The following is a 16,016-nucleotide window of genomic DNA, read 5'->3' as shown; positions in this document are numbered from 1 at the left end:
CTTGATATTCCGTATTGTGTTTTATTCACCACAGGGGCATTCTGAAAAGAAGGGTTTGGAGATTATTTTCGAGTAAGTTCTGTTCCTGAGCAACAAGTCCTCCAACAGGTTCTACAGTTTCTCTAAAAGGTTCCACAGTTCCTCTACAGTTCCTCTTACAGGTTCTACATTTCCTCTAGCAGGCTCTACAGTTCCTCCACAGTTCCTCTTACAGGTTCTACAATTCTTCTAACAGTTTCCACAGTTCCTCTACAGTTCCTTTTACAGGTTCTACAGTTTCTCTAACAGGTTACAGTTCTTCTAACAGGTTACACAGTTCCTCTACAGTTCTTCTTACAGGTTCTACAGTTCCTCTTACAGGTTCTACAGTTCCTCTTACAGGTTCTACATTTCCTCTAGCAGGCTCTACAGTTCCTCTACAGTTCTTCTTACAGGTTCTACAGTTCATATAACAGGTTCTACAGTTCATATAACAGGTTCTACAGTTCCTCTATAGTTCCTTTAACAGGCTCTACAGTTTCTCTAAAAGGTTCTACAGTTCCTCTAAAGTTCTTCTTACAGGTTCTACAGTTTCTCTAACAGGTTCTACAGTTCATATAACAGGTTCTACAGTTCCTCTTACAGGTTCTACATTTCCTCTAACAGGCTCTACAGTTCCTCTATAGTTCCTTTAACAGGCTTTACAGTTTCTCTAAAAGGTTTTACAGTTCCTCTACAGTTCCTCTTACAGGTTCTACACTTCCTCTAATAACACAGTGATGAGATTCTTCAGGGTAAAATGCTGAGGATAAAACGGCCGGCATGGGGTTTAAGGAAAAGCAGGTTCCTCAGAGGAAGTGTAGTGATCACGCCCTCTAGTGTGCAGTGAGAGAACTGACTCTCCTGCTGCCCAGAGGCCATTTTGACTATCACAGCAGGAAGATCAGGGAATGACAGGATTTCAGTAGTGAGAGGCGCAGAGCTTTTATCAGGGATTTATTACAGGATTGTGTCGCTAAAGCTCGCGGTGTCTGGACAGTCTGGTGCATCTCTCATACAACACACACTTTCAACACACAGTGACGGAACATTTCCGACACAATACACACCTTTTCCTACGCCTACATTCGGGAACGTAAATCTGCTGCTTATTAATGACGGTAAATAAAATAACACATTTATGCAAATTTGCATCATAATAAACAATGTGTCAGTTCTGATGATCTATATAATATATAAAACAATATAATATAATGAATGTAATTATGATAAACAGCACATAAATAATAATAACAACAACAACAACAATAATAATAATAATAATAATAATAATATATTTCCATTCAAGATGTATTGACATTATTCATCATAAAATCATAAATACACTCCTTACCTGGTCTTTCTTTTTGAATAAATAAATAAATAAATAAATAAATAAATAAATAAATAAATATTATTTTGCATTAAAAATGAGTCTATGCAGAATATAACTTTATTCAAATAACCATTATTAAAGCAAATATGATCAAATAATAATAATAATGATAATAATAACAACTTATTATTATTAATAATAATAATAATAATAATAATTATTATTATTATTATTATTATTATTATAAAAGGAAACACTTCAGCAATATAAACACTTCTCCCTACAAGTCCCACGTGCTCCACTCAGCTCCAGCCAATTAGGACAGTCCGAAACTTTAGCTAATTAGTGGAGGGCGACAGTGAGAGCTCGCACACACACACACACACACACACACAAGTGCGCGGAGGCGTGCGCGCGGCTGTAAAGGACCGGAGCTCTCTCTCTCTTTTAAACCCGCGACACGCCTCCGGCATCAGCGGGTCGCTGTACAGATGTGATGAAGGTGTTCACACTCATACACACACACACACACACACTTGGGGCCGTCGCTCTCCCTCCCACTCCGTTATCGTTCTCCGTGTTTTATGTCTGCGTCACAACAAGTCGCAAGACAGGGAGAGGCGGAGATGATGGCGTCTCTGGCGGGCCACGGCGGCTCTGACAGCGGCGGCGTTTAACACCGTCAGCGGGGGACAAAAAAAAAAAAGAAAAGAAAAGAAAAAAAAGAAAAAAAACCCACGCATGGGAACATGACGGAACGGGGCTCGCGCAGGACGGCCGGCGGCGACACCCACGGACGGAGCAAGAAGCGCGCGACCGGTCACTGACCGACACCGACGCGTCCACGTTTTCTTTTTTTTTTCTCGGTAATTTTTTATTTTATTTTTTGCACACGCGCGCGCACGCCCGCAAGCACGCGCGCGCGCGCACGTGTGCGTGTGCCCTGTGCGTGTGCCTCCATCCTATCAATCCCGTACCCGCCGCCGACACGGTAATTGCGAGGCGCGGCGGAGAAAGAAAAAAAAAAGAAAAGAAAAAAAAAACCCCAGCGGGAAAAAGGTCGGACGTTTCCGTGTCAAGCTCGCGCGCCGGGCTCGGTGACCCACGCGCGACTTTCCAGGTTAGCTCGCGAGCCCTTTTTCGCCCAGCTGTGCAGAGCTCTGTATCTTTCTTTTTTATTTCCCTGTCTTTATTTATTAATTTTTTTTTGTTGCTTTATTAATTAATTGTGCGTGTTGTCGCGCGAATGAGTCCAGAGTCGCATGCACGGATCAGACGCAAATCCCTTTCATCCATCCTTCAATCCTAAAATAATTGACTTATCTATTTTATTTGGGGGGGGGGGTAAAAATCTGCATGTAGATGATAATGACGCGTTATGACGGCCCTGTGCGCCGAGTGCACTACAATAGGCTGTTGCATAAGGATGAATGCGTTTGATCATGTGTGCCACTGCATAGCTGATTGCCTCAGTGCAGCTGCTCAGTGCTGAATGATGCTGATCATTCAAACACCGTCCTGTCGCCATGCACGCGCCTCACACACACACACACACACACACACACACAGAGTCTTTCTCAAGACTCTCAGGGCACAAGTGCACAACTTTCCTCCACTTTCTTCTCAACAAAACTTCTACAGAATGCCCTCAGGTGCAGCTGAGAAACTGCACACTCGTGCTTATGATGCTTCTCGTTTTTTTGTCCGAGTATGTGAGGTCTTCCATGTCCTCCACTTTGTGTGTGTGTGTGTGTGTGTGTGTGTGTGTGTGTGCAGATCTGAGGGAAATAAATCTCAAAAGATCTCTTAGAGCAGAACACATCCAGAAGAGTTACTGTAAAGACAATACAACGTAGTCTTCAGGTGTCTTTCGTCATCGTACACCACGGCACTGTCAGGTTGATGATTGTGATAATCAGAAGAGCAGTGGTGCAGCTTCATATCACAGCTGCTTTAGAACGTTTATGCTCTTTCCGATACATTATCGTTTCTATAGTAACAGCTCATTCACAGCGACTTGTACAGCAGACGCTCGGATTAAAAATCATTTCTGATGTGGTGAAGAGATAAAGGGATTCGCTCGCTCTGCAAGTCTTCTACATGGGATCAAGACGAAATTTAGAGTTCCTGTCACGTTCCTGATTATCCAAGGCTTCGAAAAGCTCGGAAAGATCCGAGGTTCCTGAGTTTCGAGGGTCAGTTTTTCGTCTAACCTAAAAAATAATACAGTTCTGGATCCAAACAAATGAAGATGGAGAGAATCTAACATGTTGTGTATCAAACAACATCTAATCATTGGGACAAACTGAGCTGTAGCATCTCAATGTCCAGGAGGAGTGAAATATAGTGACTGGTCCTACATGACCTGAGAGCTCCCACGTCCAACATCAGGAAACCTGTTGAATAGTTTAGAAGGTTGAATCTCAGCATGATAGAAACACCAAACTTCTTGTTGTTATTCCATTTATTGACGTTCTTATTGATAAATGGGTACAAATTGTGGACAGAGTCTCCAGTTGCAACAGTTTGTTCAGGACAGAAGAGTTCTTCTGTTTTCTTGCAACATGATGCAACATTGGAGCATTTGTGGAGAGAATCTAAATGCAATCTCTGGCAGCTTTTTGTGGTGTAAACGCAATAAAACAGTTTTTCAGGTTAAAAGTCTGTCCTCTACATATTCACTCTTATTTCCTTGTGTTCATTCTTTGATTAATTTTTTAGAACTAAGATCTGAAACTCACCATTACACGATTCTCAGGCCTGATCCTGATCCTCAACCTGATCCTGATCCTGTCACCTGTACACACTCATATTCTTCACCTGGGCTTTTTACCATTAATCATGATTCTGCTGGCACATGACATTTACTTGACTTTTTTTTATTGAATTAATTATTTCTAATATTTATTTGTTATATATATATATATATATATATATATATATATACTTTCTCAATTTTCTGTTGCTACTATTATTATTATTATTATTATTATTATTATTATTAATCGTATTATTATTATTATTATTATTATTATTAATTGTATTATTATTATTATTATTATTATTATTATTATTATTATTATTAATTGTATTATTATTAATATTATTATATATATTTTATTAATTATTATTATTATTATTATTATTATTATTATATATATTTTATTAATCATTATTATTATTATTATTATTATTATTATTGTTATTATTGACTAGTTCACTAGTTTCTTTAATTTAAATAAAATCTATAATTAAATGTTATATTCATTTAAATTAATACATTAATTAAAATATGATAATTAAAATATATCATTTATATGTATAAAGTGGGGTTTTATTAATATTTAATGCATTTTGCAGACGCCCTTATCCAGAGCAGATTAGATTTATTCCGTTCATACTGCAGCTTTGGCTTTGTTCAGGTCATTTAGACTTTTGATAAAAATGTCACGTTTTGATGTGAGTGAAGGACGAGGTGTTGGCGACAGCACCAATAATACGAAGGGCAACATCGTGGACTGAAATGTTGTCACCTGTGTGTGTTTTATATGATTGGAAATCCTATAAGTAAACCTGAGGGTTCCATCTGGGACAGAACCAAAAATCTGGACTTGATTTCCAACGTCTCAGAACAGTTCTTTCTTGCGCTTACGGCTTCCTCTGGACTGTTAACTTGTTTGTGTGTGTGTGTGTTTGTTTCTTGACCCACTGGTGTCCATCTTCTCCCTCAGGATGGGTGTAGTCACTGAAGGAGAAGACGTCTTAGCGCGATGGAGCGACGGACTTCTATATCTCGGCAACGTCAAAAGAGTGAGATGTGTCACATTTTGGTATTCTGTTAACGCTAAAACCCAGCGTACGCGTTAATCCCTGCTCTGTTTCTCAGGTAGACGTCGTGAAACAGTGCTGCTTGGTCAGGTTCGAGGATAATTCCGAGTTCTGGGTCCTCAGGAAAGACATTCAGTCATGTAAGTCCTTCACCTGCAGGACGTCACGCTGGACGCTGGAGACCTCGATATTAATAACGTACAATGAAAACTATTTGTAGGTTTTTCTTGCCATAACTTTATAAGAGATGGTTAATAAATAATGACATTATTCATGCGATCTTTTAATAATTTGGTCGATGAGCTCATATACAGAATGCAGATACTGATAATAAGGTGTATTATAGTGTATTATAATGTATTATAGTGTATTATAGTGTATTATAATGTATTATAGTGTATTAGACGGTGGTGAGACCTGCTATGTTGTATGGTTTAGAGACATTGACATTGACAGGAGGTGGAGCTGTGGTTTTCATTGTTCCTGATGAGGATGGACAGGACTAGAAATGAGTTTATTAGAGGGACTGTGCAGGAAGGACTTTTAGAAGACGAAGTGAGAGAGAAGCTATTGAGATGGTTTGGACATGTGCAGAGGAGGGACATGGGGTATATCAGTAGGAGAATGCTGAGGATGGAGGTGCCAGGATGGAGGAAAAGAGGAAGACCAAGGAGGAGGTTTATGGATGTGGTGAGAGAAGACATGCAGGTGGTTGGTTTGAAGGAGGCAGATGTAGAGGACAGGGGGACACTTCTCAAGTGTGACACTTCCTATTCCTCTCTCTCTCTCTCTCTCTCTCTCTCTCTCTCTCTGTTTATCTCTCCTTTGTCCTCTTTCTCTTTGTTTCTTTCTGTCTCTGTATCACTTCCATCTCTCCTTTTTTTGTCTCTCCTCTTCTTCTTCTCTCTCTGTGACTCTCTCAGTCTCAGCGAGTGGAGAGGAAGTGTGTTGTGTCTGTGACGGCCCTCCTCTGAAAGAACCTCTCATAACGTGTCTGAAATGCCGCCATAGTAAGTAAAATATTCATAATATTGCCTTTATTAACAAAACTATTTATTAAGATTTTAAAAATCATGAGAATTATTATGAATAAATCTCCTTTCCAATGATGATTTCTGTAGCTACTGAATAATGCGCTGTGAATTCAGGGGGTGAAATATAAAGCAGAACCATTAGTTATTAATTATTAGGTTTTATTCCTTTTATTATATTAGGTTAATATTTATACAAACACTAATTCTCTGTTTATGACCTTGTTTTATCATTCAACAAAATTATTATTACTTAAATAATACACTGTATGACCATAAGTATTGGGACACCCGACTTGTCCGACTTTTTATTTATTTTATTTCAACTGTGGAAACAAAAATATAAACAATTCAGCATTATTATGCATATTTCAGCATTTTATTTTCATCTGCTCGCAAACAGCGCTGAAGTCTGCACCTTTAAAAACTTTCACCCATTTCACAATCACATAATGTGACGTATCCCTGAAAAGCTTGTTTCCTAATGTCAAACCATGTGTCATTGTGATACACGTTAATAGTTTAAAAAAATATTCTGTCAAAAAATTTCAATGCGATATATTTTAAGACAAAAACAATAAAAAACATTTCTACAGAAGCTGTATTAATGAAATTTAACATTTAAGTTCTCATCCTTATTCAGAAGCTTATTACAGAGAAAATGTCTGAAAGCGATAGTAAGTGTTAGATTTATGATTTTATATTTAAAAATACATAAAATGGTACTTTTCTTGAGCTTATTCCTTTTTATATATTTTATCCAATACGACTCGACCCAGTTTTCCTCAACATAATAAAATATGCACATATATGCATATTTAATTAGATGTAGCCTACATTTGCAAATTTTCGCTTGTAGTAACTTCAAACCTCTTTGATTTCTGGATTTCGTCCTAATGGTACACAAACTTTTGCACTCAACTTCAAATGAATTGGAAATAAGATGCGGGTTTCTTCCCCCAGGTTATCATGCTCAGTGTCACACTCCGGCCATCGACCCCGAGGTGGACTGCGACTCGTGGATCTGCCGCCAGTGCGTCTTCGCCGTCGCTACCAAGGTCTGGAGCCAAAATTCCCGTCAAGTTCCACCTTTGATGCAGATCTTTACTTTTGTGTCTGCTGATGAATTACTTACGCTTCTCTGCATGCTATTAGGCCGCGAGTTCTTTAATCTGTCTGTCACTGCTTGCATTTCACACTTGCACACATTCCAGACTTTTTCCTAAATTCAGCCTGGAAGGAATTAGAATGTGTTGATTTCACTCGAACGCTAGAACTTCACGAACGATCTGACCGACTGTGTTTGATCACAGAGGGGCGGAGCCTTAAAACGAGGGCGTTTCGCTCGACTCATGCAACTGATGAAGTCGAGGTTGCCCTACCAGCTTTCCACTCTGGACTGGGATGCTCAGCATCTGACCAATCAGCAACAGTGTTACTGCTACTGCGCTGGACCTGGAGAGTGAGTCTTGTTTTATGTGTGGAACATGGAAAGGGAGGCGTTATTGCATCATAAAACACAAGAGCCAATCAGGTTCCATATGCAAAATACTTTACATTATTACCTGAAAATAACAGCCTTTTACAAAGGCTTATGTAACTCGCTTAATTTAGTGGCACTTGGATGCTAGCAACACGTTTAAAAAAGTGACTAGCTGGCTGCTAGCATAGCATACACAAGTGCGTTAATAACTCTAATAACACCATATTTTTTCCCCAATTATTTATTTTTATTGCAGTAACATAAACAACAATACAATAAATATTTTTCTTCCCCTTTTTTTTTTTTAATAATAATAAAAACAAGATAAAATTTTCAGATATATGCATTAAAATTCAATTTCTTAATAAAAGATGTTAGTTGTAGGTCCTCAGTATGTGGTAGAGGCTGAAAGGAAAAGCATACTAAATTTCAATATGTAATAGTGAAGAAGTGTTTAAGTAAATTTACCAAAACGGTTTCCATTTAGAAAAGTAAGGGACATTTTTATACTGTATATTTCCTTAAAGTCTGCAAAATTGCATTACATACTCAACCCACATAGACCAGAATTTAATAAACACATTTATCATAGGGAGAAACGAAGGGAAATTATTATTAATACTATATAATTGTGTGATATTTGACTAGCTTTCTAGCAAACCATTTTAACAAACTTCATGTCAGCTAGCATGCTAGTCACCTCAGCTACTTCAACTGTTAGCTAGCATGTTGGTAAACCTGAATGGCTACTAAACCTAAGTATGCTAACTAGCAAACTAGCAAGCTAGCATTTCAAATAATACATTCTTTTAGTGAATTTTTCTAACACGCATCTAACAGCTAGCTCGGGTGGTAACCATGATGAAACATTCGATAATAAATGTAGATTGCTGTTGAGTTATAGAGTAATCCGTTTTTGTCCTGTCATGAGGTGGAACTTGAAGATGTTGCAGTGTGGTGGTTGTGGCCAGTGGTTTCATGAAGCCTGCACTCAGTGCCTGACCAAACCTCTGCTATATGGAGACAGGTTAGCCTCATGCTAGCTACATTACTTTTACACTTTTGACATTTTACTGTACATGTTTATCTTTTTTTTTTTTTTAGGTTTTATCACTTCCAGTGTTCGGTGTGTACGAATGGACCTGAGACCATTCAGAGACTTCCTATGACCTGGTAAGATCTTTTTTCAGAATATCAACGATCAACACATTACTAATGTTTTTTTTGGTGGATTTTTGGTGATTTCCTTCCATCTTTCCAGGGTAGATTTGGCCCATTTGGTGTTGTATCATCTGTCGCTGTGCTGCAAGAGAAAATACTTCGATTTCGATCATGAAATTATGGCCTTCACCAATGAGAACTGGGATTCTTTGCTGTTAGGAACGGTAACGTGAACACGTCTGGAGATGACGTGTCTGATATGATTTACACTACATTTACTGCACTATAAGTCACTTCACACTCGTGCTCAAAAAATCAGGACATTATTGCATACGTCTGTGTCTGAGGTCTGGCTGAACAATGACACACTCTATAACTGTTCCAGAAGGATGTTCTGTTCCTCATCTAGTTTGTATTGGTGGTTTGATGTTTTTAGTTTTTTGCACCATTTTGTGCAAACAGTATGAAATAAACAACTGTGGTACAGTCAAAGTATTTAAAAAGAACAGCGATTTCTACTTTATTTTAATGTTTTCTGATAGATTAGATTTGATTAGATTTTATGTTACATAATATATAGTTTGTGTGTGTGTGTGTGTGTGTGTGTGTGTGTGTGTGTTAGTTGTCAGAAACTCCGAAGCAGGATCGCTGCCACAATCTGCTCAATGCGTTAAACTCCCACAAGGACAGGTGAGACACACCACACTGCCGTCTAACCAGAGAGTCCTGAGATATGTTTTCACCTTATTTACACTCCGATCGTGTCCGATCTCTGTCGGGAAAATTACCTGATCCAGGTTCGTCTCGGGGAAAGAGATCAAGAAGAAGAAGTGTCTTTTCGGGCTTCAGGTTCGAGCTCCGCCCCCACTGTCATCCGATTCCTCACCCCTCATCACCGAGCAGCCCATCAACATCACGCACCGCAAAAGGTCAGTGCAAAGGTCACACACTGGCTTACTGTTTTACACACACACACACACATACTGTACAAACACACACACAGACATACATTCACGCACACATACTGTATACACACACACACACACACACACACACACACACACACACACACACACACATACTGTACAAACACACACACAGACATACATTCACGCACACATACTGTATACACGCACACACACACACACACACACATACACAATGTGTTTTATGCAGAGCTTCTTCTACTCATTATTTCTGTAAAGTTTAGATTCACTTTCTTTATCTGTCCATTCAAAAACCATGGGGGTGTATAAACTATTGCACAAGCACATTTAAACGTTGTTTTTTCTCTTCAAGAAAAAACAAACCTCATTCAGGTGACTGAGAGATGTTTCAGCATGTGTGTGTGTGTGTGTGTGTGTGTGTGTGTGTGTGTGTATGATTTGCTCTGCAGCCCGCTGTCACTGCCATGCCAGAGACGAACCGCAGCCTCGGAGTCTCGCAAATCAAAACGGCGCATCGTCGAGACACTTCAGCAGGTCAGCATTTCTGTCTCTAATGTCCACCTGCACTCAGAATCAGCTCCAGGTTTCATTCATTTCCTTTTGCAGCTGCACCCTGTAGAGGCAGAAGTATTGGGACGATTTTCCCAAACTTTCCCCTTCCATATATGGTTTCTCTTCCAACTTTATTATCAAACACACAATTGTATCGGACATCTTGGGATGCAGGAGCATAAAATCTTTCCTTCACTTGAACTTTTGAGACCCAAACCTGTTTCAGCACAACACAAAGAGCACAAAGCCAGCTTCATGAAGATCTGCATTTCATGGGTTGGAAGATGTGGAATGTCTACATATATAGAGCTGAAGAATGCAGCCCAGGAACTGTGGCTGAATGACTCTCCACAAATCTCCACAAAATCCAGTGGAACATCTTCTCAGAAGAGTGGAGCTTATTATAAAAGCAAATGTGGAATACATTTGGAATGGGCAAAAAAACTTAATAATCTTATGGTCGGGTGTCCAAATACTTTTGGTCATACGGTGTACATTCTTATTGATGCGCTAATTGATACTGGTTTTAATGGTTTCTATATTAACTGTTCATTCACAGCGTGTGTGTGTGTGTGTGTGTGTGTGTGTGTGTGCGATTTCTCAGCTCAGATATTTCTCGCTGCTATAACGTAAGCTATAATAAATGTAACTGTTGTATTCCACGATGTTAAACGTAGCTATAAACGTTTAGGAACAAGAACAATGTGTCTCTTTTTAATACATGGACAATTTTAATGCTGTGGTTTTAGAGAAATGAGATTCTGTGGGATCTGGGATTCGTTCCAGACGCTCTTTAGAGGTGATTAAAGCTCGACCAGGTGGAGCTGGCACACGGACAGAAGAGCTAGAGCGTCAACAGCACGTTCGGTAGAGCTGTAGAACGCTTAAATCATATGCCTGAGCAGAAATAAAAAGAGGACATGAGGACAAGAAAACAGGAAGATAATAGGAAAGGAAGTCAGGAGGAGAGGAGAGCACAAAGATAGGAGGACAGAAGGACATGAAGATAGGATGCCAGGAAAATAGGAGGAGGAGAGGATGACAGAAAGAGAGAAAGACAGAAAGACAAGAGCATAAGAGTACATGGAGACAGAAAGACAAGAGGACAAGAGGATACAAGGACACACAAGTGATTCCAAACCGAAATAGTATCACGAAAGGTGCAGAACTTCATTACCCATCAGCCCCAGCACGTCATTCAAGTAGGAATTAGCATGTGTTTAGAAATGTACCTTTTTGTACAGATCAAAATCTATAAAAAAAATAAGATCAATTCGCATCAATTAGCGTGACTGGTACAAGCTAAAATTCGTTGTCATGTTAGCATACAATTGTGGGGCACATTCCTTATGACTGAACTCATGTCTAAAGATATTTGAAGACACACAAATCTACTAAAAGGAAAGACAGCTAGCATGCTAGCCTGGACTAACTTTCCGACTATCTGACTAGCAGCCTGACTGATGTGGGCAAACGCTAGTATCAGAGCAGCATTAGCATATGTATTAGCATATGTTATTCTCACTGCTTTTCTTTCCTCTCCAGCCGTGTCCTCCTGCTAACCAGTTAAACCTGGTGCCGTGTTGTCACGGGTGTGTGAACGGTGCAAACGTGTACAACTCTCGAAAATCCGAGGAGGAGTTAGCACTGGGGTTAGTACTGCTGCTCAGTGGTGTAGACTACGGCCCTTTAAAAAATATACAAAAATTTAAATTGAGTGTTATATGGTTCTGAGAATCTTGAGAATAGTTTGGGGATGATTTCAGTGTTTTATTTGTATGTGTATAAACAGGTCTCCCCCTAAGAGAATGCTGCCTCTGTATCACCCATCGTATAACGGATCTCAGGGTCTGCCTCGAACTCTGCACCACTACAGGTGTGTATGTACAGTGCAAACAAACCCTAATTCTAAAACCCTAACCCTAGAAAACATATCAGATGTTTAAATTGAGAATATATACCATTTTAAGGAGGGGAAAAAAAGGTCATTTTTAATTTGATGGCTGAAACACGTCTCAAAAAAGTTAGGACAGGACTTGTTTACCACTGGGTGGGATCACGTCTTCTGTCCGTATACATCTGGGAACTGAGGTGACCAGTTGCTGATGTTTTAGGAGAAGAATGTTGTCCCATATGTGTCTGATACAGGATTCTAGCTGCTCAACAGTTCTGGGTTTCCTTTGTTGTGTTTTTTCATTTCATGAACCGAAGGTTTTAAAATGCTGAAAGGTCGAGACGGCATACAGTCCAGTTCAGCACCCAAAATCTTCTACTACAAAGTTGTGCAGGTGTAAAAGATGCTGTATGTAGTTAGCATTGTTGTGCTTAAATATGCAACACCTTCCGTGAAAAAAAGACCTTTTCTGATTAAAAGCATTTGTTGTTCTTTGGCCCCGAAGATCACCTGCATTGATTGATTTCAGATTCTTTGAAGTTTTTATGATATTACAATCTGTAAATAATTAGATATTCAACTGTTTTGTAATTAAATGTTGACAAACTTTCTGAAATTGTTTCACAGTTTATGGATAAAATCTTTCACAGATTGGTGAAGCTCTGCCCATTTTACTTCTGAGACTCTGCCTTTCTAACTTACACTATTTATACCCAATTGTCCTATTACTGCTGTCAATTAACTTCATCAGTTTCAAAATGTTTCTTCAACTGTTTAAGGTTAATAACATATACTTTTTCCAGACTTTGCTGGCCCCATCACAACTTTTTTGAGTCTGTGCTGTATCTCTATAAATAACGAAGCTGTTGGAGTTAGGGTTAGGGTCCTGGTGCAGTTTCTTTGTTCTATTTCCCCATGTGAACGCTTCCTTCTCCACTTCATCAAATTCATCTTTTGCTTTAAACCATTGATCAAAATCACAGTATTCACCATTCAAGTTCTTACGAAGCTCAATAAAGTCTGTATTTCACCACTGACAGTGCCGAGGACCCGTGTCGACTTCCTGCTCCCTGTCTCCCTTTCTCCATGTCGTCCCCTCACCCGCCAGGGCAGAGGTTTGAGCAATGCCCATCTCTGTTCCTGCACGATGTCGCCCCCTACCCCAACGGAGTGAACTTGGAAGGGCACATGGCGAATCGAGGCTGGGGTGGAGGCGAGGCGGTGAGGATCCTGGCCAGACGTGTCACGCCGGACGGAAAGGTCCAGTACCTGGTGGAGTGGGGAAACGTCCGAGTTTATTAAAAAAAAAGTGAAAAGACGAAACTGCAGACGTTCACATCACAGCAGACAAACAACATGAATCCGTGCAGATGACGACTCGGCTCTGTGGGATCGTTAGAAATCATCCCTCGCTCCTTTCCACGACGTCTCCTGTACTTCGAATACTGTTAGAAAACACCTTTAGAATGCCTTGGACTTTACTATCCTGATTTGTACCATATATATAATATAATAGAGTATAATAGAAATATTCATCTTATTTACACGTCTGAATTACAGGATTTCTTTTAAGACAGAAATTCATGGAAGGTCGTATGAATGACACCAGAGTCCAATACGAAAGGCAAAAGTACAATAAACTCTCATGTTAAAAGTTATAATGATTTACCTCGTATTATGCAAATTTAATTTTATACAACTGATGATGATGATGATGATGATGAAGAGTTCATTTTGCACATCTAGAGATCATCTGAAACGTCCTGTAGCACTTGTCTTTTATTCCCTTTTTATTCAAAATATATTATTTTGGTGTTGAATGTGTATAAAAGGTTTATTTGAGTGCATTATATTTTGGTCCAGAGGGAGAATCAGATTTACAGAAACTTTTACATTTTAAAATGCACAAAAAGTTTAGAGGAGGAATTAATTATTTCAAACATCGCAGAAGTGTTTGCTCAAAACATTTACACCATTTATTGCTTGTTTTTTTTTAAAATATCTACAGAAGTAAAGTGTGTATGGAAATAAGAGAATCGGATTTCAAACCATTTTATTAAATTATTTAATTTAATTATTATTTAATTGTCATTTAAATTCAGTTTCCAACATCGATGAAGTAGCTTTATATAGTTTCTTTTTTTTTTTTGTATTGGATCATTAAAGTGGTTATAAAAAGGTAATTCAATTGTTTTTGTTTTTTTTAATTTAAAGTAATTTATAATAATTTGATTTAATTTATGTATAATTTAGGTGGCTATATATAGTTAATACTACTATATATAACTTTTGTATTTTTTATTTGCATTTTTTTAAAGTTCAGTGAGGGCATTATTTGAGTAGCGGTATATATTTAATATTTATTTGTTATTTAAACTCTATATATGTGTTTGTTGAAGCAGCTGTATTTAGTTAATTATTTCTTCTATTTTTGTTTTTTATGTTTGTGTTTCTTTAAGCCTTTGTGTTTATTTAATTCAAATTATTATATATATTTTTTGTTTAACTTTATGATAATTTAATTGTGTGTATTTTATTAAATATTTTATTTTGATTTACTTTGACTTTTGTGTCTTTTGCTTTTATTTTCCTTTTTTAATGTAAATTGTTAAATTTGTACTTAAAAAAAATTCTTTAATTTTTTTTCTAGGTCTAAAAATATCTGTATTTCTGTTTCCTGCTGTAACTCCAGTAGCAGAAATATCAGGTCTCGATCTCTTTACTAAATATTTCCTCAGAAATGTTCCACACAAGATCTTACCTGGATCAGGAAAATGAAAACGACTAACTTCTGGTTCTGTTTGAAACCGAAACACGAGATATTTGTATCCGAACAGCAGACTGAATGCTGAACCGTGTCTGAGAGAAATCATCTTTAGTAGATGACATGAATGTATTTGATTTAATTTTTTATGATCGTGATTTAATTGTGTGTAAAGTGTTTTAATGTCATAGACAGAAAAATCAATTCAGGGTTTATTCCAGGGACAAAACTAGTGGACTTCATTTTTCTTTCTTTATTAATTTATTTTTGTTGAAAATGTGTACAGTACCGTATACAGGTCAATGTAATCATGTAATAAAAAGTTGTTCATCACAGCATAGAAGGAACTGATCCTTGCTCACCATCTATACATCTACTGACCATCTATCCATCCCTCTGCCTTCCCGTAGCCGGGATAATCCCAAGATCTTTGTGAGAGACAGACATGAAAATAATCGAAAAATATGTTTTATGCTTTATTTCATGTGCTATAGTTGAATAACTGTCTCTACATTAACCTTACCATCTGATAGAACGTCCTGAAGTGACCTGGAGTTTTTACATCTTTTTCTTCTTTGGCTTCTCCCATTAGGGGGCGCCACAGCAGATCATCTGTCTCCATACCCCCTGTCCTCTACATCTGCCTCTTTCACACCATCTACCTGCATGTCTTCCCTCACCACATCCATGAACCTCCTTGGTCTTCCTCTTTTCCTCCTTCCTGGTGGCTCCATCCTCAGCATTCTCCTACTGATATACCCCATGTCCCTCCTCTGCACATGTCCAAACCATCTCAATCTCACCTCCCTCACCTTGTCTCCAAAACGTTGATGACGTCTCCAAACACTGATGACGTTTATCATCACGCCTTCAACTTTCAGCTTTTTTTACGTTCATCACTTTATCTCTTCACCTCCACTACACTCTTACTGTACTCTTCCTTCAGAATCCCCCCTACACCATTTCTCTTCCATCCACACCATGATAGAACAGTTTAAACAC

General features: G+C 38.4%; 1 protein-coding gene across 2 annotated transcripts; it reads left to right on the top strand.

Annotated features, from left to right (window-relative positions):
* Positions 1 to 1,655: 1,655 nt before the first annotated feature.
* On the top strand, positions 1,656 to 14,636 carry phf1 (PHD finger protein 1). Of its 2 annotated transcripts, none has more exons than XM_046877603.1 (15): positions 1,656 to 2,220; positions 5,086 to 5,164; positions 5,241 to 5,322; positions 6,106 to 6,192; positions 7,177 to 7,271; positions 7,527 to 7,675; positions 8,628 to 8,723; positions 8,801 to 8,869; positions 8,958 to 9,081; positions 9,480 to 9,547; positions 9,655 to 9,786; positions 10,254 to 10,338; positions 11,902 to 12,008; positions 12,149 to 12,232; positions 13,291 to 14,636. In XM_046877603.1, the coding sequence occupies exons 2-15, from the start codon at positions 5,087 to 5,089 to the stop codon at positions 13,550 to 13,552; spliced, it is 1,518 nt and encodes a 505-aa protein (XP_046733559.1). In that variant the 5' UTR covers positions 1,656 to 2,220; position 5,086; the 3' UTR covers positions 13,553 to 14,636. The 2 variants fall into 2 exon arrangements, with proteins under 2 accessions (XP_046733559.1, XP_046733558.1); XM_046877602.1 differs by having other exon boundaries at positions 1,657 to 2,474.
* The last annotated feature ends 1,380 nt before the right edge of the window (positions 14,637 to 16,016 follow it).

The sequence above is a fragment of the Silurus meridionalis genome, chromosome 21 (genome assembly GCF_014805685.1).
Source record: "Silurus meridionalis isolate SWU-2019-XX chromosome 21, ASM1480568v1, whole genome shotgun sequence".
Taxonomy (NCBI): domain Eukaryota; kingdom Metazoa; phylum Chordata; class Actinopteri; order Siluriformes; family Siluridae; genus Silurus; species Silurus meridionalis.
The sequence above is the reverse complement of the archived record's forward strand: the minus strand, read 5'-3'. Positions and strand labels throughout refer to the sequence as shown.

Bases quoted from the DNA above. Each gene is read 5' to 3' on its own strand.
- phf1 (XM_046877603.1), top strand. From the start codon at position 5,087: ATGGGTGTAGTCACTGAAGGAGAAGACGTCTTAGCGCGATGGAGCGAC. The intron at 7,676-8,627 runs GTGAGTCTTGTT...TCCTGTCATGAG, and splicing joins TACTGCGCTGGACCTGGAGA to GTGGAACTTGAAGATGTTGC. The intron at 9,082-9,479 runs GTAACGTGAACA...TGTGTGTGTTAG, and splicing joins ATTCTTTGCTGTTAGGAACG to TTGTCAGAAACTCCGAAGCA.